We start from the raw sequence: 23773 nt of genomic DNA, 5'->3' as shown, positions 1-23773 counted from the left end.
TCCTCGTGGTCGTACATCAAAGATTTCAGGGTGACCCAGGGAGGACAGCGATCACAATGCGCTTGAATTAGAATTTGCGCTCCCTGGAATAGATGAAAAAAGGGCTGTTGCCGATGCGCCCGTCGTAGGGTTGTCCTTGGCGAACAATAGACTGAGCATGAAGTAGGAAAAACTTGCCACTAACCCAGAGAAGGTTTCAGGGCTGTATGCCTGTGTCATCCCTATATTTGAAAAGGTGAGCGTATTGGTGGAGCAACCCAATGCCCTCGAAACACATGAACATTTGTGGTCGGCACATGAGGACCTTATCAAGTCCATGGCCGAAGTTCTTTTCTCTATAGGAAAGACAGGGGCTGGCTGCCTTAATCGCCCTACTTGGTATAATGCTGCATGCCGAAAGGCTAAATCAGATCTGTTGACTTCCATTAAGGAAGGTAAAAACAGTGTCGTGATACAGGCCAGGAGAAGGGATTATAAGCGGCTGGTTACCCATGCCAAGATTGAATGGGACCATGAGAAATGGGAGAACCTTACCACCTCACTAGCTGTCAGGGACTCCCGTAAATTCTGACGAATAGTAAACACGGGGTCAGAGGAGTTAGCTTCAGCCAGCGAACCTAACATTTCAGCCAAGGTCTGGCAAGATCATTTTCAGTCTCTCTATATGAATGGAGATGGAGCCCTAACTTATGCACTGCCTATTATTGGCATGCAGCTAGAGGGGGATCTTTTTACAGAGACGGAGGTACGAGCTGTCATTTCCCGACTGGCATCAGGCAAAGCGCCTGGTCTAGATGGGCTCCCGAGCGATCTCTTTAAACAAGAGCCAGATGTTTGGGCCCCTACCTGCTGACGATCTTCAACGCCGTCCTGAGGGGCATGGAGGTGCCCTGTACTTGGCTGGGCGCAGAGATCGTTCCTATATACCTCTGCTCTCAGCCAACTACAGGCCCATCAGCCTCATAGATGTTTCACAAAAACTATTTGGTAGGCTGATATTAGATCGCCTCCAAAATTGGATGGAAGAATTTTCCATTTTGAGCCCCTATCAGGCGGGATTTAGAAGGAAGGTCTTAACTACGGACCAGATCTTCCGTCTGAATCTTTTGTTCTGGAAAACTGCAATCATCGAGGGCGGCAGCTTATACACTGTCTTTGTGGACTTGCGCGCCGCCTTCAATTTGGTGCCAAGATTTAGATTGTGGTCCGTGTTGGCGGAGTTGGGTATTCCCACTGATATTCTGTCCATCTTGATAAGGCTGCATCAAGAAAATTTGGATGTGTCAGGTGTGGAAAGAATGGGATGCTCTCAGGAAGATTCCCCGTTGATAGGGGGGTGAGGCAGGGTTGCGTGCTCGCACCTACCCTGTTCTGCCTCTTTGTCAACGGGGTAATCGCCCATCTGACCAGGATGGGTGATATTGATGCCCCAAGGCTCAACGGCAGCAGGGTGCCGGCGATTAGGTTCGCAGACGACATCCTGCTGTTGTCAAAATCCCCCATGGGAATACAACGGGTCTTGGATGGGTTTTCGACCTTTTGTGTGGAGCGGGGGCTGGAGATTAATGCCCTGAAGACTAAATACATGATTCTCAGCCCCAAACCCTCAACACGCCCTAACCCCACTATAGGCACGTTGAGACTAGAGAGGGTTCTCACTTTTGAGTACTTAGGGGTGACCATTAACCAAAACATGACCTGGGACACACACCGGACAAAGGCCAACATGAAATTGGTGCAGCTAACGGGTGGTATCTGTAGGATATCAAATAGATCGATTTATAATCCCCTTGGCCCAGTGCTCCAAATTTACAAAATGCAGGGGAGGGGGTAGTCACATATGGAGGGGAACTGTGGGGACACACATCCGCCCAAAACCTGACGACTACGGAAAATAAATTTATTAGGCAGTTGGTAGCTTTACCCCCAAGTACCCCGCTTCTCCCGCTAAGACTAGACCTGGGTCTTAGACCAATTGCAGAAGAGCTGGGTTTAAAGCCAACAACTTTCTGGCGACGAATCTGGAGCACGCCAGAGCTCGTGAGTTACAGGATGGAGTTGCAAGAGACCCTATGCTTACCAAATATAATGAACATTCCCTGGCTAAAATATATAAAAAGGACATGTGAGAGCCTTGGAAGGGCAGAATTATGGTCAGATCCTACAAACACCTGCAGCAGGGTCTCACGAAAACTCCTATCAAAGGATTTTTATGATTCAAAATTGATCTCCTGGGAGTCCTCGGTTGGGGTCTTCAACACACTTATTCATTCAGTTTAAAGACTCATATTGCCTGGAACATGTCCTTGATGGTATTAGCCCTGTTCTGACCAGAAAACTATTCTTGCAGTGGAGATATGGCACTCTCCCTCTCAGATCATTCACTAGCACTTGGTCCCAGCCCCGACAACAGAGCAATGCCCGGCATGCTCACACCATTTGCAAAATGAATTGCATGTCATATTTTTTTGTAATGCCTATCAGAGACCAAGAAAGTATTGGCTTGTGCCCCTTCTTAAAAATCTGGGTTCCAGCATTGCTTTCCAGCTTACAGAATACTAAAGACAGATCTATCTCCATCAATTGTGTTTGCGGTGGCTACATTTTTAACAGCGATGTGGCATACCCGTACCCGCTATATGAACTCTGACATAGGTTCGCTTCAGGTCGAATGTACTGTTGATTTGTAAATTTCAATGTAGTGCAAATGTTTTTACTAGATAAACTGTCTATTTTTCTTATGGATTTGTACTAATCAAAACTGTCTTTTTAACTGCTTTGTACATCTTTTATGATCTTATCGATCGAAATAAAGATTGAAAATGAATGATTATAAAAAAAAAGAAAACCTGGCAACACAGTGCCCAATAAATAAGACCCATTCCTCTGGACATGAGCGAGGACCTTTGCTGAAAAATTCCACTTCTCCAGATGTGAATATTTCTGCTGAGGTCGGATGCTGTGCGGGCATCTTAGGACATTGCATTATGTGCTGTATATGAAGCAAAACAAATGGAAGTGTTACTGGTTTAAACAGCGTTTTCACCAATACCAATTCAATGTGTAATCAAATTGAACTTTCTCCATATCACTTCAATGTGAGTCTAAAGATGTGCTTTGTGTACCGAGGTGAACTGATGGAATATATACTAAGATAAAACATTTATTAACATTATCTTCCCTCATTATAGTTCACAATTACAAAGCTTCATGGCGAATAATGTCATGAAACGTGCTTTAGATATATGTCTGCAAAGCTTTACCTCAAAAGTGCCCATATTTTTATAAAAGATAAATAAACACCTTTTAATTGGTAATTGGTCGTTTAAAAATAAATATTTAATAAATATATATGCTGGAAAAAGTCATCCACCACCACATACACCACCACACCCACCACCACCACGTCCACAACCACCACCACCATGTCCACCACCACCACGTTCACCAAATCCACCACCACTACATCCACCACCACCACGTCCACCACACCCACCTCTACCACCACCACCACGTCCACCACCACCATGTCTACCACGTCCACCACCACCATGTCTACCACGTCCACCACCATCATGTCTACCACATCCACCACCACCATGTCCACCACCACAGCCAACACGAGGCCACCTCACTCTATCTGTCGCCCTCACTCTATCTGTCGCCCTCACTCTATCGCCCTCACTATATCGATCTGTCACCCTCACTCTATCTGTCTCCCTCACTCTATCTATCTGTCTCCCTCACTCTATCGCCCTCACTCCATCTAACGCCCTCACTCCATCTAACGCCCTCACTCTATCTATCGCCCTCACTCTATCGCCCTCACTATATCGATCTGTCGCCCTCACTCTATCTGTCTCCCTCACTCTATCTATCTGTCTCCCTCACTCTATCTATCGCCCTCCCTCCATCTAACGCCCTCACTCCATCTAACGCCCTCACTCTATCTATCGCCCTTACTCTATCTATATATCTATCTATCGCTGGCAGAGTCCGGCAGGATTACCACCACACCTACCTCCACCACCACGACGTCCACGTCCACCACCACCACCACCATGTCCACGTCCACCACCACCATGTCCACGTCCACCACCACCATGTCCACCACCACGTCCACCACTGCATCCACCGCATGCACTACCACGTCCACCACCACTATGTTCACCACCACTACGTCCACCACCACTACGTCCACCACATCCACCACCACCACGTCCACCACCACCATGTCCACCACCACCATGTCCACCACCACGTCCACCACCACCACCACTACAGCATCACTCAGGGGCGCCACAACATCACTCTGCGCTACCACAGCATCACTGAACGCCACAGCATCACTCGTCGCCACCACAACATCACTCAGCGCCACCACAGCATCAATCTGTGCAACCATTCAACAACAACTGGTTAAAATATGTTCTCTCAATGTTTCAAGCTTTATTACAAATGTCACAAAAAGATGTTAATATTTCACTTCTGTTCTTGGATTTTTGTCACAATAAAATACATAATCTTAACAAAAGTTATTTACTAAAGTTTAAGCTATTGCCATTATAAATTACAATAGCTTTTATTTAAGTATTAATTATTAACAAAAAATAAAAGCCGTTATTTGTAATATCAATACATCTAAGTCAAGTAAATACAACACGTATTGCATTACAAATGCTATAGGTGTCACATTTGCGAAAGTTAAAACTATTGCAATTGTAAATGACCAAGCTATTAATTTCGTTATTTTCAAACCAACACATAAATAAAAAATGTGTCATTTACAATAACAATAGCTCAAACGTTCCTAATGCGAGACCTATTGCATTGCAAATGCTTGTTTTACGTTTTCTAGCTCACTCATGAAAAGCTCCCCTGGAAATCAGAAAAGTCCCTAGGTCAGATATTGTTGTTTTCCACCATCGGGCTTGGACATGCAGCTGAGTGCTTCGTGAATAGCTATAGTGTGCACTGAAAATAGTTTCGACACCAGGGGAGCTAAGTTACTGAGTATCGAACTGAAGAGCCTGGGCCATGTCGTCGTATGCAAAAGACTCATGGCGTACAGTGTTGGAATGCACTTCTTTTAATCGTGCAATAAACAGACCACGCTGATGTTTTAAGCGAAAAAGGCAATTTATTAGGACCAGGCTGCACAACATAATCAATCAATTAACAGCAACAACAATAAACAAACCCCCCAACAACAACTCTTCATCCCTTCACTCTTTTCACCCACTCCAAACTCACTTCTCCTACCACTCCATGACCCGTTCTGTTCTTCATCCATTACACAGATCTCATAGCATCCTCCCCCGTATCACCTGGCATTCCACTCATGCCTCCAGCTCCCCCCATTATTCACTCTCCGCCCCTCCCCCCCAGAGGTGGGTGCGCCCGCTATTGACTCCCCCACCCCTCCAAAGTTTCGCCAACCCTGCAGCCCATCCTAAAGTGGCACACTCCGCCATCCCTACTCCCAAAACCTAGTAACTGCAGGGTTATGGACCCTGATTGCCCACTCGAAAGCCCTCCGTGAAACCCCATTGAATCCTCAAAGCTGCCTCCCTGTCCGGCTAACATGAGCCACGGGGCCGTCGCCTCCACCCTAACCGGTGTAGGCGCCCTTCTGTCCAGTCTGTCTCCTTCCTTTCACATTTCGCCACTGCTCAGAAGGCGTGGCCAAGGTAAGACATTGGGTAAGGACGTGCCGCCCCCAATCAATCAATGAAGGCATTTATAAAGCGCACTACTCACCCGTGAGGGTCTCAAGGCGCTGGGGAGGGGGTGGGGGGGTGCTGCTGCTACTGCTCGAAGAGCCAGGTCTTGAGTTTCTTCCTGAAGCTGAGATGGTCACGGGTCAGTCGTAGGTGAGTGGGCAGAGAGTTCCAGGTCTTGGCTGCCAGGTAGGAGAATGATCTTCCTTCGGAGGTGGTTCTGCGTATTTGTGGGATGATGGCATGGGCGAGACTGGTGGAGCGGAGCTGGCGGGTGGGGGTGTAGAAAAAGAGTCGGCTGTTGAGGTAGTCGGGCCCATGTTGTGGAGCGCTTTGTGTGCGTGGGTTAGCATTCTGAACGTGATCCTTTTGTTGACGGGGAGCCAGTGGAGGTTTCTCAGGTGGGTGGTTATGTGGTTGTGGCGAGGGATGTCGAGGATGAGTCGTGCGGCGGCGTTTTGTATGCCCTAGATCCTCGTCTGAAGTTTGGCGGTGGTTCCTGCTTATAGGGCGCTTGGTGCACTCATGCTTGAACTTGCACGGATACCGGGAGCAGTATCCCCTGTTGTAACTCCAACACGCACCGGTGTTGTAGCTGGCTGGCTTAGCGGGCTGACTTGCGGTTTCTGTACTGGTGGTAGTCTTCCCCCCCCCGCCCCGCTGTGGGCGGGACGCGGTGGAAAAGACCAATAAGTATCCGGCAAGCCACTGGCCGTGTGAGTAGACGCCGATGAGTGCATGGATGCCATCCACTGCATCCATAGTTCCTGGTCCACCTCCCCCCTGTGTTTGTCTGGATTTGCGCTAACCCTGGCTCTGAACTCCTCATCGTAGCTCAGCCAAGAAAACATTGCATCTTGGCCTTTCTAATGATGTCCATATACTTCAGTGGCACTATGCCCTATCCAGGTGCTTCTCACAGTAAATACTAGCACAAATGAGAAACGTCTAAGTCCAGTTTTCCATGTTCACCAGAACCCTGGGCCTTCTAGTCAACTCCCATTCCTCCTCCTTAGAACCCTCTTTCGCCTGCACCGCCCTGTGCAATAACTTAAACACATATTTGTGTTTCCAGATTCTAGTCTTTATCTTCTCCAACGGATGCGATCCCTCTGTCTTCTCCCCCTTGTCGTCCTTCCCCTCTACCTTGTCTGTCTGAACCCCTGCCGCCTCTCCGGACTGCCCTCTGGTGCTGGTGGGCCTGGTCGCCTCCACCTTCATCTTGCCCCTCGTTGATTTAGAGTTCTGCAAAACACCAACTCCACTGTTGCTCTTTACTCCCCCCGTCCTGCCATCATCATCCCTCCCTCACCTGGAAGAGGTGAGGGAGGGATAACGTCCACTACATGCTCCACATCCACAGGCGCTCACAACACCTCCCGTACTTCTCTCTTCACACCCTTACTCTTCGTGACACTCTATGCACCCCCACTCGCCACTTAAGACGCCGATGCCCGCTCCAGCGCCGGAGGGATGGCCGCCGCGGACCCCCCTGCTGCTTCTAGGCTGCGTCCCGGAGCCGTCTTGCGCCCCGCTGCACCACCCCGCACTCCACCAACCTCCGCCGGCTTGGATTCCCCCCTACCCCCAGGCCGCTCCAACCTGGGCGGGCCCGGCACCATCGGGCCTAAAAGCCGCCCTAGACTGTGCCCCTTGCTGCTACTCTCCCTCCCCCCGGCCTTGTCTGCCTTTTCCAGTAGTTCCTCCTGCTCAGCCCTCCACTCCTCCTCCAAAGTGGGTGTGGGGGCCCCCTCCACCTCCCTTTTCCAAACCACCCGACCCTAGCAGCACCCAGCTTTTCCCCTATGTGCCTCCGCCAGCTGCGCTAACAGCCCCTGTTCCCTGATCCAATCCTCCCATGCCAGCACCTCCCCCCGGGAGGGCTGGGCAGTAGCCCTGAACCCCCCTCCCAGGCTGCAGCTCCAAAGGCACCGGTGCCGCGACCAGGCTGGGGTCCCCCAACCCACCCTCCACTGCCACCAACTACAGGTGCTTGTTCTACACCCCTCACAGGCACTGCTGTCCCCACCCGGGACCCTCGAGACAGGTCAATGGGAGCTTCCTCCCATTATCCCATGGCATCCTCCTCCACCATAGTGCTCCCCCACCAACTCGCTCTCCAGACCCGATCACCGCGACCCCGCCCCCTCCTGGACATCACCAAGCCCTTGCGTCAAAATGAAGGCCACCGGGCCTGGAAGCAAACCCTCAGTTTCCCCCTGCAGCCCGCGCGCACCGCGTTGCAGTGGCAGTTCACCAGCGGGTGCCAGCGGGATCTGACGTCCTCCCGCTCCTTGGCCCAGAAACTCCAGCTGAGGAAAATTGAGCTGCGGAGGTAGGCTCTTACGCTGGCCTCCGCGCCCGGGTGCTCGATTGGCTGCGCTCCTCCCCCTCCCATGCGCACCTCTCCCGGGTGGCAGCAGGTCATCCAAGCAGGCCACAACTGCTGCCGCCACCCCCGCAGAGGCCGCCCACGGGGCCCTTGCCATCCCCTCCCATGCCTCCCTAAGGACACCGGGCCAGAGGAGATCCTCCCGCCCAGCACGGGCCAGCAGCTGCAAGACCTATCTCACCTCCTCCGCTGAGACCACCATACCGCCGCACACACTTATTTCCCCCGACACAAAACCAGCGACTCCGCGTACTCGCCAACAGCTGGCGACAATCTCCTCCTGAACAGCCCCCCTGAAAATGCCTGACTAACTACCCCTAACTCCCCTGCCTTTTCTAACTCTACCCTCCAATTGGTGCCGAGAATGCAGGAAGAGGAAGATCCCTTCCTTCCCTGCCTTCTTCTACCCACTGCCTAACACCACCCCTTGACCATGCCTGGTCCTCCCCTGCGCAAACTACCCCGAGGGAAGACTCGTCTGCGACTGTGCTTCCCCCGGGGCCCACCATTTTGTCCGAATTGTAAGAGTACACCGCCCCGATCAGACCACGTCCTGGCTACTAACCGGAGCCGGTTCCAGGAATTTTCATCTGGATGAGCCATGGGTACGTTCTGGTGGGCCTACAAGACCTAGATTTACATCAGGCTTTTCCGAGTACCTGGTGAAGTGCTGGTAACTCTCCAACTACCTCTCAGCACCTCTCTTGTGGGTAGACCATCCTACTGAATACAAATATTTGCTTGGTTATATTAATATATGTGTACCAACACTGAAAAGTGTGTATTCAATATAAAATGTGTGTATTTCCGTAAATCATAAACTGATGTTTGGAGAAAAATGGTCCAAAATCCACAATAGATATAAAACTGATATTTGAGTGATAAATCATGCATCATTAGGGAGAAATAATACAATTACTACTACCTTGGTGCGAGAGGCATTGCAGTTATGAATGTCATGTATTACCCACTAAGGGGCATTCCACTTAGATAAGGGTTGTTTAACATTACTGCTGGAAACCTTGCATGATGAACAGAGGTGACGACTGCCCATAATCGTGCAAATGGTGGGCACTAATGTATTCTTGCCTGATGAGGTCACTTTTAAATTACTAATAATATTAGTAGCTCAGGATGATTTTCATTGAACATACGTAGCTCTTAATACAGAAAAGGTTGGAGACCCATGATTAACATCATATCTTCTTCCAAACAGGCTTGCAGTGAATGTAGAGAGTTATTTGAGAATAAGAGCTGATGTCTATACTCATCAACCCCAACCCTTATAATTTGCAGCATGACATGCTTCAGTGCTAGCATCAAGATTCCAAGCAGATTGTAATAGTAGTTCAAGTTTAAGGAGGTCCCTGTTACCACAACAAAGCCTTGACATTTCACACTAGAAGACTGGCTACTTACTTCTTGCAATTTGCCCAACACCTATTTCTTTGCACACAGTGAACTTTGTAACTGTTTATTTTCATGTTGTTCTTTTAGACTGTGCTTTCATTGATAAAAAAAAAACTATCAACACATTTGGAAAAAAGAAGGCAGTATTGTTGACAACCACGAGCGATTTTCATGACTGACAAGTGTATACCAGTAATAGCAGCCAAATAAATAACCTTCTGGGGCCGTCTCACACAGAGTGCCCCAGTTACAGAAGGAGCTGCAGATGCTGTGCAGCCCCTTCTGTAGTACTGATGGCGTTGGCACACATGTATAAGCAGCGCTATATTCAGAGGGAGTTCCCTTATTTGCATGGGGTGGGGCCTCACCCAGTGGCTCTGAGCCCTCCCCATATTAGGGATACGGGCACCGAGACAAACAGGTGCACAACATGGGAAACAAAAGCACTCATCGAAACGAACAGAATTCTCCAGCCATGGTTGGGTTTCGTACCACTCTGAACTGAATACTCCATAAAGTGCATTTGAGTCTCTTGGGTCAGGTCATGTCCTCTTAATTTGTAAAGCACACACTCACCTAGGAGGGTATCCAGGTGTGGAACAGCTGTGAGATAGTCTAGCCTAGTGCCTAATGTGACTAATTGGAAAGGCAGAGGTCTTCAGCTTCTTGTGGAATTCAAAAAGTGAAGAAGAGGCTCGGATTTGTAATAGCATATCATTTCAAGGCTTAGGAGCTATGTAGGAGAAGGGTCAACCACCAGATCTGACTTTCCATATGCGTGGGATGTGTACAAATAGGAGTCTTACTGAGCTGAGATGCTTTAAAGGTTTATGATAGCAGATGGTAGTATTGAGATATGTTGAGCCAGAGTGCCTTAAAAGTTTGAAATGTGCTCATCTGTGTATGGGTATCCATTGAAGCTCCTTTAGGTGAGGTGAGATGTGTGAGTGTTGTGGGAGGTTGAGAGTGATTCTGGCTGCCTAGTTCTGGATGTTCTGCAGCCCCCTGATGAGATGCTTGTTGATCTGGTGCAGAGGGTAGTCTAGTTTGCTGGTGGGAAGCGTGTGGGTGATGATTTTCCAAGTGTTGACTGGGAGCCACTTGAAAATATTTCTCAGCATCTTCATTATGTGAAAGTAAAATGCAATTATGACATTGACTTGGGCTGTGATGTGGAGTTTGCAGCTGATGACAATCCGAAGGTTCATGGTGTGGGTTATTTAGTACGGAGGTATGTCAAGATAATTAGCCAGTGTGTATATCATGCCACATTGCATAATCCGTTGTAACCCTTCATTGAACTGAATTATGATCAGTCTCATTCCAAGTAGATGCGATTAGGCAGAGTATCACTACAATCAGGTCAACTTAATTTATGCAGTAGGGGAGGAACAAATTATGCAGCAGATCTGACTAAATTATGCAGCAAGAAAAGGTAAATTCTGTTGTGTAATGCTGCAACATTTTCTGATAGTATTACTTCATTATTTTGTCATTTTTCTTTTACACTTGTTAGCACTGCCTGCGCCTTGGTTGACCCTCATAACTACAAGTTTAACACGCAAGCATAGCAATAAGCAAAGGCCTGAAAAAATCCACCTGCCCGCTCAATATGGCGAGAAAGATTTTATCAGGTCAAGCTATTTGTAGGACCTACTGGTCCGTTCTCGCGACTTAACTTAAGCTGGAAAGGGGCAGGTGTTCTGTGTATTCAGAAAGTGAATGAACAATAAAGATGCCTTTAAATCTTATTTTTATCTTGGCACATTTGCTGTCTGATCAAGGACAGAGGTCAAATGTCAGTTTGTCCTTTTACTAATTGCTGTTCATCTTATCCTGGAATATGGTGTTTACTTCTTTTTTGTACAACAGTTAGAGGTTTTTGTCAAGTGAGCTGTCTGACAATCATTGTGAAACAAAGGGCTGTAAGATGTCAGTTTATTTTCTAACACAACATTTAAATAACGTGTAAAGGAATAGTACAAGTATTAAAAACATTTACCAGGAATTACAAAAGGATTTTTTTTTTGTAATTCTGAAATGTAATGCACAAATATTTAAATAGGAGCCAAGCAAATCTGAACACTTTACTTGTCATGTGCAAATGACAAATATTTGCAGAAACTCTATTTCCAAACATTGTTTGTGCACACAATATAGTTTTATCAGTAAAACTGCATGACAGTGGGAAATTTTGTGGCCATTTCAATGGAAAGTATGCTGATTCCAAATGACAGTGTGCTACCACTTCACGCTTTAGTTATGCATATATTAAAAATGATCGTTTCTTTGTTGTTTTAAAAAAAAATCTTTATTTATCATGTTGGCAATGGAGAATGTAGATACATGCATATGTGGACATTGACAAACTCTTGGCAAGAGAACAACTTTCATGTACATCAAAAATACTGAGAATGCTGTTTCTGGCATTCCAGCCGTCTTCAGCCCGGCTTGCTTGAATCCAGTGGCAAAGTGAGCAAGGGACTCACGTCTGAGTATACCCTGCCACACTTATGGCGGCCAAAAGCAGTACAAAAGGAGGTGGTGATGGACGGATTCAAGCAAGCCGGGCTGAAAACGGCTGGAATGCCAGAAACCGGTCCTCGAAGCTGGTTTCCGGTCCAGGGAAGACATGGCTTGGCAGTTCGGGCTGGACTGTTCCCATGAGGCACAGGGTCAGACTGATTTGCATATAGCCATGTCTGAACTGGGGTGGCAGAGTGGGCTAAAGAACGGTGATGGATCAAACCCAGATCTTTCGACTGGGTGTGAGTGTTTGATTGGTTCAGATGCTTCGTCCATCACCACCCCCTTTTGTACCGCTAATGACACAGGAGCGGCGTGTCCTTTAAATGACCCTGACTGCGGCTAAGATCTGTATTCTTTGACATTGGAAATCATCACATTTACCCACCCACGACAAACGGTTCACCGCAATTTTTCAAGCAACTTAATATAGTGCTTCTCATTGCTTTAAAGGTGTCAATTTATATTTACTTTATTGCTTGGTTTTGCCGGTGAAGGAGTGTCACTCGAGGTGTCACACATTAGGTAGTAGAATGTCATTCATAACAACACTGAAACTATGGAAATGTCACACAGAGGCAACCTGAAAACTTGGCAGCTATGCCTGAACAGACTCTCTGTGTGTCATGTCGGTTAGTGCTTTTCCATTTCTGGTGCTTTGCAGCAGTTTTAAGATCTTTGAGGTTTCTCATTGCTCAAATTTCTGATATTTATATGTTTCCATCGTTGTCAATTCTTGATTTTTTCTCACGAGAAGGTGTTGCTCATAGTCGTTGAAAGCCACTTATATTTACACAGAAATTATGAAAATGTCACACATAAGCTATCTGAAACCTTGGTAGCTATGTCCCTAGTGTCTTTGACTCTTCGATGGTAGCCGTGGTTGATCGTATTTCATTGATAGGGAGTGATGCAAATAGGCACATTAACATAGCGGAGCCATAAGGGGAACTGAGCAGTAAATTCAGATGCCCAGAAAGAGGTGGACCTGCATGAGCTTTGTGCACCTTTTCAGAGAAGCAGTAGGTGATCTCACAGTTGTGCCCTAGTCAGCCAGCATCTCCAAAATGAAAACAGGAAGGGAACAGAAGTAAATCAAATGACTCGAGTGCCAATCAGAGCACAGGCGATCTCGGATGAAACTCCTTGACACTACGACAGAGAGAAAATGTATGTCCGGGAGAGATAGAAAATGTAAGGCAATCACCCCTGCTAAGTGGCACACATCTTGCGTTAGAATAACGCATTTCCGGTAATTTCCCCGCATTACCGCACTGCCTAAGGTTGTCATGCAAAAGAGCCATGTCATGAAGTGTGATAAAACCGTGTAGTTCCAGTTTCTCGCTTTGCTGTGACAGACGCATAAAAGCTGGGCTCTGTATTTCAAGAGGCACAAGAGGGCGCTAGTGTACAATGGGAGGTGTAGGATTCTCACTATACTATGACATGGTAGCACAGAAACTCCTATTCGAGCCAAACTTACTTAAGAGATTTGAAGACCAAAACACAAAACCACACACCCAAATAATTATTGTAAAAAAGCGGCCCCATCTCAAACCATAGTATCAAACAGATGTGGGTGTCCAGCCGCGAAACGAAGCTTCTGAATACATGCCAAAAAATGCGCCAGTCAAAACTGCAGTAAAAGAGGGGCTTATCTGGAGAACTGTACAGGGAGAAGATCCCTGCTGGGGCCCCTCGCACATTCTGTAGTCGGCCTCGCGTCCCGAGTGGCAGAGAGCCTGGACAGGCACGGTCAATTGATCACGTCCTGATCAAGCCAGGGAGACGCAGGCTGGCTAAGGCAGGGAATCTGTTGATTGTATTGGTTCTCTGCCACCCTGCCCGGCAACACGTGTCCGACCGAGGCTACTAAGCGTGGGTGACATACTGCTCGCAAGAAAGAGTCATTCAGTCGTAGAATGTCACTCATAATTACACTGATATTATAAAAATGTCACACACATGCCATCTGAAACCTTGGCAGAAAAGGTATAGAGGAAGGAGTTAAGTGAGAAGAGGGGGGGAAAGAGACTTGAGTTGAATGTGACGTGAAGGAGCGGTGGAACCAGAAACAGAACCATGTGAGAGATGGAGAGGGGGGGGGCGGTAGGAGAGGAGGAGCGCTCTACAGGTTTTGTTTCCATTCCCCTGTGCTGTAGAGGATTTCAGGTACATGCGATCAGAGGTGGGTGACGAAACGAGTCCAGAAACCTGGATGCAATGTGTATAAAGGAGGGAGACGATTAACAAGGAGCATACTGCCACCTGCAGGTCAAAACTAAATATAAGGCTGGAAGATCAGCTATTTATTTATTTACGTGTTTTTATATAGACCGTAATTTACCCGGAAGTGTCAGAGCGCTGTACGAGAGAGTGAAATACGTTGCATAAGAAAATTCAGAGGAACATGGTGGTAGTAGGCAACAATACGTAACTCTACAACAGTTACTAATGGTGTGGGTTACTTATTTGCAAATTGCATAAGCACTAATGATTACTTAAGAAAAGCTGGAACGATTAGGGTGACGTAAATATGATTCAAATGTACAGAGCTGTAGGGGGGGGGGGGGTCGTACTCCTGTAAAACATTACGCTCTCTCCAGATGTAAACAGGAGAAAATATTCTTTTTGTGTGCCTGCTATTAATATTCCGGTATTTTCTACGCTTGTTTTGATAACAGCCCCACAGTTGTGTAATCTGTTCCTTCTGGGTAATCTGTTTTGGGGAGCTCTGATCTCTTCATGGTGGGTAGTACACGTTTCTATCCTAGTCTCATCAGCAGGACACTGGTCTCCAGCCAGGTTTGACTTGTAAGGTTCCTTCTATTCTTTTAATTATAGTGAAGCTGCCCTCCTATTGTCACTATCCTAGGCTTTGATGCTGCTGTGTTGTTTGACCTGTTTATCCAGACAACTTGATATTTGTTGTACAGGGTTACATTTCAAGATACAAATCTCACATGTTCATCCTACTTACTGTGTTGCTGTATGGCTGGTACCTAGTAGAACCTTAGCAGAAAGTGTTAAATCCCTCCTGTGATGTGACATATTACACAGTTTGTAAGCAAAGACATTTTAAAATAGACCAAAGTGAAATCCACCTCTTAAAAGCTCATGTGGCCCTTCATGCAATACCCAGAACTGTCTGAATCAGTGGTACAGTGCCCATTGCCTATCTATCCTACCTGCTTCCTGAGAGCAGGAGGTTGACACACCACCAGCTCAGTGAGGGAGAAAAAAAACATTTGAGGCACGTTTATCCGTGCAGTAGTAATAAGACAAGTAAATGAAGCAACACTTTTGAAACTTGCCTGGTCCAGAAAAGTTGAGCAACAGCACAGTTGAGTACCTTTCCTCTTGGCACCAGCTCTTGCTTCTGCTGTCAAGATGGGAGGATCTCTGTATTATGGTAGTGATAAAAACTCCTAGGCAATGTCAATAAAGCAAATAGATCCAAAAACAGTAGAGGAAGTAAGAGGCAATAGTGATAGAATCACCCTCCTGAGCTTAGTATGTAAACAAAAAGATTCTATCAAAAGTGATGAAAGTGATTGTTTTTATGGGTATTTTTGGTTTTTGTGAAGACCAACTGTCTTGTGAATATTTTAAAAACACCTAGTGCTCTCCTTCTGCCAACCGCAGAGAGGCCCCCCCCCTTTATTCACAAGACAGTTGGTCTTCACAAAAAACAAAAATACCCATAAAAACAATCACTTTCATCGCTTTTGATAGAATCTTTTTGTGTACATAATAAAGCTAATATACACAGTATCCATTCACAGACTTTATTCGACAATTAAGTCATAAAAGTATACATAGATATATTACACCACTAGAGATAAAAAGAGACATTAAAATCCATACAATAAATAATTTTTTTTTAAAGTATTAAACTAGAGTAGACTTTGTCGAATTACAGTTTAAAAAGGATATAAAAACTATTTCATAAACATACATTAGTACATTAGTACTGGGGAATATTGTGCAAAGATCACAAGTGGTGGCCCGTAAGTGCAAGGACAAATACAATTTGGTCTTCACATTTTTACCGCTATGCATTTTGTGCGGATTACCCAGGCCCATTTAAAAAATTTAGCCACGGCAACAGCAATTGTAGGCATCGAGTCTGTAGTTAGAATTCTCAGAGCCTCAGCGTGTCTTTGAAGCCCTCGTAGTTTACATAAAGGCTTGATCCACAATGATCTGGGGGCTTTATACAGGGGACAAAAGAATAAAAAATGGCTAATTGTCTTTTGTTCCTCCTCACAATTGGGGCATCTATCGATTCCACTTTTATCTGCCCATTTGACCGTAAAAGATCTTACTGGGAGTGATCCTACTCTAAGCTGGAAATAGAGCTTACGATCCTGTTGTTTAGCAATAATGTCCCAGTATTGTTCTAGTTTCGGTAGGGCTTTAATGTTCATGAAGCGACTAGTTAAGTGCGCGGAAAGACCCTCTGACCTTGCTTCAGAGATCACCATCTCCCAGTATTTTTCTTTTAATCATTTTTTGGAGGGAAAATGAGCCTTTTTCCGGGTGCTCCCATAAGTCAGTCATCCCTAACCTGGAAAGTATCGACTTGATGTTCTTAAGCCAATGAATTTTTTGGGACGTGTCCTTAGCCATTACCTCCTTCAGACCTTGAGCATAATGCTGTAGTTCTTCTGTCGTCCACAGCCGGTGCCAGTAAAGAACTGGACGCAAAAAGGCTAAGTCCTGGACCGCCTTTTTTCCAAGGTCCCACATTAGCGGCACTAAGGGGGTACTTATGGGGACGCTAGTAGCTTTTCGAAGAAATTCATTTTCAGCTAGCGTTAATTTCCTAATATCTTCAAAACCCCATAGTTCGGCTCCATATAAGGCCGAACCTAGGACCTTCATCCCATATACTTCCAGTAAGGGACTGATGGGCTTAGTTGTTGAGGTGGAATTTTTTTTTAGGAGGATACCTGCCTGCTGGCTGGGTTTTAGAACCGCGATATCTAGTTGGCTGGACCACCCCAAATCTTTCTGAAGGGTGACCCCCAGATAGGTAAAAGCGTCTACACGCTCTAACGGGGAACCATTCATATTGATCAGCCCTCTAAAAGGTCTATTTGACCCGCACATTTTACAACCAGTCAAAACCATATACTTAGTTTTTGTAGTATTTATTTCTAGTCCCCTGTCCAAACAGAAATCTTCAAACCGTTTCAGTGCTTGCTGGAGTCCACTCGGAGTCTTTGAAATGATGAGTGTCGTCCGCGAATATGAGGATCGGGACCCGCTCACCAGACATCACAGGGGCATCGGTCGGGACCAGGGAGAGGAAATCCGCAACCCCGTTCATGAAGAGCGAGAACAAGGTGGGCGCCATGACACAACCCTGCCTTACTCCACGCTCCACCGGAAAGGGCTTGGTGACCTCCCCCTGGGATCCCCACCGTACCCGCGCGAAGGTATCCTGATGCATGCAGGCGGATAATCAGACTCAACAATTCAGGTGCCATCCCCAGATCTGCTAGAACTTTCCGTAGTATATTACGAGGGACTAGGTCAAATGCCGCTTTTAGATCGACAAACACGGCATACCAAGACCATGGTGCGCCAATATAACATGATGAACCGAAAGACCTGGTCAATGGTACTTGTTTTGGGGCGGAACCCAGCCTGGAGGTGACTTAAAATATTGTCCTTATCCATCCAGGACTGAATTCTGCCCAAAACTAACCGACCCATGATTTTTTGTAAGCAGTCAATTAGACTTATTGGTCTATAATTGGCTGCAAGTGACTTGTCCCCCTTTTTGTACACCGGCACGATTTCTGCCCCTTTCTATGAGATGGGCACTTCCATCCCTTGAGCTATGGCGTTTGCCACATAAAGAATATAAAGTCGCCAACGCCTTCTATTGTTCAGAAATAAATCTGCGGGGACACAATCCATGCCGGTAGCACACCCCTCAGTGACTAGGTCCAACGCCCTGTCCACCTCATTCAAAGAAAAGGGAGGTTCCTTGTACACAACATGTGGGTGGTCGCCTATGCTTTTTCCATTGGCACGGGCAGCATATCGGGGTTTAAAATAGTCGACCCAGGAGTTACGGTCAACATTATTGTGGGGGCTCTCTCCATAACCTCCCCTGTCCACTTAAAGATTTCCCAAAAGAGTTTGAAATTCTTTGCAGAACATGCCACTTTCAAATCCTGCCACAGGCCCTCTTCCCAGTCCCTTTTAGCAGCAGTTTGCTTGCGCCTGTAGTTCGCCCTAGCCAGTCTTACTGCTCCCATATCTTTAGACTTTAGGGCTATACCCAGATCCCTCCTAGCTTGGCGACAAGAGCTATTGTACCAGCTCTCTGGTTTTTTAATTATAGCTCTTTTATTCCCTAAGCTGGGTTTACAGAAATATGATTTCAGTTTAGTAAAGAGCCTGTTGTGAGCCTCTAACAAAAAGTAGGGGGGAGATCCTTTCCGTATAACATCCTCCATTGCCTCTAAGGCCCCTTCCAGGTCTATATCAATAAAACTAATTATTTCTTGATGCCCAGCAACTTGGCACCATTTAAGGTGTCGTTCATCATTTGCCATAACAAGGTCCGGGTGAGAATGCCCTTGGTGAGCGTCATCCCCAGTATGAATGCCCAATTTTAACTTTGCGCACAGGGGGTTATGGTCGCTTTCAATACGTGCCACAACCTCCATATCAAGGAGAATTGACCACAAATTGAGAGTATCTATAACATTAAGAAAACCAAGGAAGACAGAAAAAATATATTCAAAGTTGTTACCATTTTAATAATTTCTTCTTATATTATCTAAACAAATGATATTTATACAAATCAAAACATTTAAAAAATGAAACACAATATGTAACACATCACATTTAATCAATATGTATAAATAAAGGGTTAAAAAGTGGCAATATCTTTATTAACTCGACGCGCGTTTCGGCGTATACAGCGCCTTCTTCAGGAAAGCCACACAATTATAGATCCTATTTCAATGTGATTAGTTCCTAGTGATTAAAGCCTGCAACTTCATAGTTGGTGAATGTTCTTGATTCTAATAAATGGCTTATAAAAATGCGGTGCACCGAATGTGCAGCGATGTCTTATTAATTTTAAAATAAACGATATCACGAAAAGGTCAGATGTCTGGTTATCAATCAAGCTTCGTGTAGGTATATTTGAAAAGCAACCTGGTCCTGCTAAATGTTAAAATCAGTAGGAAAGGTTTTTGCACAAATGGGAAGATTGACTATGACCTAAAAGTGGGAGAATGGCCCAAAAGCAGGAAGGGCTAACCTATCCATGGGGGGAAAAGTGTCATGTTCCCTAGTATTGGGAGGGATTAATTGCACATGCTAGATTAAGGCATCCCCCACCCCCCAGCACCTCTTAAAATAAGTCCTTGTTCTCTAGTGATCTTTCTGCCCACCTGTGGAGTGGTAAAGGGGTAAAGTTCCCAGTGACGCCCTCAGGGAGGCAGAATGACTGTCGGTGGTCCTGAGGTGGAGGATTGCATCCTGATGCCAATGCCCGTCAGCCCCCACCCCATTCACATTCTTTTTTAAGTAATTCGCTGGTGTCTGATATAAGGCAATCCTTAATCCTCTTCAGATAACAAAAAAAAGCCCTAATGTGTAGTAGTGATCTCTGCCCTCTCCCTTCCGCCCCAGAGTGGCTACATTGAAGAGACCTACTGCAGTCTGCTCATCCCATGGTGGCAAACAGACTTTTTGGGCCCTTGGCGAGGGATAGAAGTTAACCATGCCTGGAGCGTTGCTCCTCCCCTTTACAAAATTCCCTTTGGTCTACTGAGTATCATAATCTTTAGTCTGGTCCAAATCTCTGTCCTCTAGGCCTGTTCAAACTGAAAACAGTCAGTCCTTTCAGCCCCAGCCGCTTTAATTTTCAGATGTGATGACATGAGTGATCTAAAAAGGCATTGGGCTGGAGGGAAAGCTCTTGTCTTGCAGCCCCAGGTAGGGGCTGGCAAAGGAAATCCTTCTGTGGCATGTGCCAAAGAGATTTCCTGCCCTGGACATGACCACTATGTCCCATGCATTCATGAGGTAGTGTGGATGGTAAGGAGTTTAAGGAAAACATTAAGAGATAATAGAGATGTAATTTTGAAGAAATCTTACTGTTTCTTTTTTTACTTTCGCAGAATAATGCACTTGAGTTCTGTTTGTAATGTCATGTTCTGTCACCCCGCTACCAAATACTATGGTGATATTGCTCAGTGTGACCAGATCATATATTGAAAAATTCAGTAGATTTGCTGCTATCTACGTTTTCACCCATTTGTTGCATGATTTGATGTTCCATAGTTGTATAAGAACAGGCTGATTCAGTAATATAAATAGGTAAAAGTGTCAACCAAGAGTTTTGGATGAATTGGTAAGCAGTGGTGTTGATACAACACCAGAAGGTCAAGGACATGTGGGTGATACCCAGATGCTATCAAACCAAACCGATCACTAAATAGAAGGGGTTAGACTGCTGTGTGGTAGAGCTTCCTGAAGCTCTGGCATGAAAAGCATCGGTTATTCGGCAGCTGTCCATGGTAGCTCCTAATCCAAAATGTGTCTCCCATTTCCAGTAGAAGATTTTACATAGCTAGCTGTGTACAAAGATACTCTAGGTGCAGCTGGTTTCTTAAAAAAAACTCGTATTGGCCTTTCTTCTTTGCAGCGAGTCACCCAGTGCAAGGTAGGTACTGCGCAAAGCCTTACATTTGTCCCCTCTAATCAGCAGCATTTACGTAATTCAAAACAGTAAGTAAATTGTTTTTTTATTCTGTTGCTTTAGATATTACGACATATCTGACCATCATCTAGTCCTCAAAGCAAATAAATCTAGCCTTGTGATAAGTAATGTACACAATTTTCACTTTATCATCATTTATTAAAGCAAACAGACAATATTTAAAAGCTATTTGTAAAATCGGAGGCCCTCATTGCCTCTGTATCACTGTAAAATGTAATAAGGTAATTCAAATCAGGGGAGGTGCTTATCAATTAGTTCACATTATAACATGATAATCACAAAGTAGTACCACCCATATATAAAATCAGAAAGAGTTTGCTGTAGAGCATTCCTCTTTGTGGTAACTCTTACTGGCTGCGTAAAAAGATGCCTGTGGTTGATTGAGTTTGCAAAGCAGCACCTGAATGAACCACAGTACTTATGGATCAATGCTCTTTTTTCTATACCTAACAGTATTAGAAGTGCCGAAAACTGGCAGAACTTTGTAAAGCATTGGTGCACCATTATACCCAAATGGATTTACACTTTTTCTGTAAATCGGCCGCATAGAGGTGTGACACCATTCTTAGGAAATTGAAATACACCACCCTAATATGGGCTCCAGCCAATCATCGAAATATCTTTGGGGGATCAGTTTGTATTTCATTGTGAAGAGTGTCTGTCTATGGTAAGACATCATTTTGTATTAAGGCAGTGCAACGAACAATAATTCATAACGTTCCTTAGTGCTATTTTACTCTTTAGTAAGTTAATTGGTTTCAATAGGAAATTAATCGAGAGATTTGTAAGTCGGTCTTTGTCTGGAAATGGCAGTTATTAATATGAAGAACTTTGCAAGTACAATATAATTCTGCATGTTACTTTTATTTGTATAGCTTGGGGCCTGGATCTCAGGATAATCATTATAGCCTTAGAGCCCACCTTAACGGGCTCTACCGGCCATTAAAGGCCTGCTTTGGCTCGCGTCTTTTATACAAGGGAGCGGGCCTTTAATACCTAGTAGAGCCCGCTACAGAGGGCACTAAGGCTATTAGAACATTACGCCTCTCGAGTTCAGAATATTCAAATTTGTAAAACAAAGGCCTCATGAGGGGGTTGGAAATTCTCTCCGACTCCGTGAGGCCTTTGTTCACAGCAACAGCTGTGAAACAAGTATTGGAATGTTGATGCTCCGGGGTTTTACCAGACATTAGAAGCCCGTAACACTCCATTGTCTTCAACAGAGTGCTCAACGTTCCAATGCTCTAATATATAAATGAGTTCCATTTGGATATGTTTCATGTAGGTTTATCTTTTATGGCTATCCTCACAACTGTATAATTTTGGGATTTTGTCAAGTGATGTTCTACCCGCTAGCAGCATGTTTTACTGTGTTGGTAATTTTATGGTTGATCATTTTCTGAAATGTGCACTTTACTCTTTACTTTCCTTAGGGAAAGGAACAGAATAAGCCCGAAACGTCTCCACTGTATATCCAGAATCCATTTGAATGCATACTTAACGTCAGCAAGAATGTGAACCAGACTCAGCTTGAACGATTTGTGGCCCTGGCCAGAGACAGTGCATGGATTTTACAAGGAGATCGAGGCAAATTATCTGAAAGTTATTCTCAACCATGGGGATTTGCAGCATTACTACTACCAACTGCACTAAGTAATGAAATCAAAAATAAAAAGAAAAGAAAAAGGGGACCTGCAAGTGAAAGAATCAAAGGTCTCTTGGAATCTTTAAAAGGGAACAATGGTAAATTAAATACCACTGACGACAATAGGAAAAGAACAGTTGATACTAAAACACAGTAGCGGAAAAAGAACCATTGTTACTGAAACAAGGCACAGACAGTGCCCCGCAAAGACAATTTGTTTACAACACTTGTGCTGCGATTCTGAAACTGGGTTTCACGTTACCTTATGCTATCCTAGAGTTGGTGTACATCCGGTTATATTGCATTCATAACCACTGCCTACGCCTTTTTGTCTCCCACAGGGAACAAAGTACCTGAGTAATTTCAAGTCGGAGCAAAATAGTTGAATATGAAATTGGAAGACAAACATCAAGCCTAATAAAGCAAATGTAATGGGGAGTTTTGCAGGAACATTCCAAAATGGGTGGTAATGTATTGTAAACAGAACTGATGTCAAATGGCTTCCACAGCAACCAGAACTTTTACTTTAAAAATATTAATAGACTCGATGCCATGAACAGAATTTGAAATGGATAGCCTGTCAATTAAGTATTTTTCTATCAAAGTACAATACGATTTATTAAATATACCTCTTTAATTAAAAATAACTTGTATTCATTAATACACAAGGCTTTTTCAATTAAGAAGTGTTAAATCTTTTAAAGAGGACATGCAGTTCGCTAAACTAGAGTTCAGTCAGGCCATCTTGAGAAGATCACATTAAACAGCTCTTTGTTTAAAAATGTCTATGTTTATTTTGAGACTGCAGATTTTCTTTTTTGATTCAATATTTTAATGCATGCTGTATCTGGAAACGGTGTAGCTAAAGTTTAGGGTTTCTTGCAGTTTGCCATTCTACCTTCCATTAGCAATTATAAATTCAACTTTGTTAGGAAGGTTTAGGATCATCTTATTTAAGACAAGAAAGTGAAAGGATGTTGGCATGTATGAGCAAATTATTTTCTCACCTTTAATATAAAAAAAGGAGAGTCCATTTACCCTGAATTGTTTCTGGCCCCTCATGATAGACAATTCATTTTGAAATCACTTTGAACATTTTATCATTATTCTAAAAAAGGATCTTTGCGGATCTCAATAGTGGAACGGTCACCCTCCTACTTTTATTGAACCATTGGTCTTGAACCAGCGGCCATAACAAATTAGATGTACAGGTATTCGATTAATTTGCATAAGTAATAATATTATAAAAGCATTATTTCTTCCTAGTATCTAACTGAACCTCCAAACCAGTACAGAACCAGTCTCCTTTGGAACACACAAAA

General features: G+C 44.8%; 1 protein-coding gene across 1 annotated transcript in view; it reads left to right on the top strand.

Annotated features, from left to right (window-relative positions):
- The window catches only part of MTPAP (mitochondrial poly(A) polymerase), a 159257-nt gene extending 136024 nt beyond the window's left edge, over positions 1 to 23233 (top strand). The window contains exon 9 of the mRNA XM_086941589.1: positions 22240 to 23233. Within this exon, the coding sequence (XP_086797715.1) occupies positions 22240 to 22608 (369 nt within the window). The 3' untranslated portion in view covers positions 22609 to 23233. The remainder of the gene's footprint in view (positions 1 to 22239) is intronic.
- Positions 23234 to 23773: the final 540 nt, after the last annotated feature.

This window comes from Lissotriton vulgaris, chromosome 10 (genome assembly GCF_964263255.1).
Source record: "Lissotriton vulgaris chromosome 10, aLisVul1.2, whole genome shotgun sequence".
Classification (NCBI taxonomy): domain Eukaryota; kingdom Metazoa; phylum Chordata; class Amphibia; order Caudata; family Salamandridae; genus Lissotriton; species Lissotriton vulgaris.
This window is presented reverse-complemented; position numbering and strand designations above follow the sequence as displayed.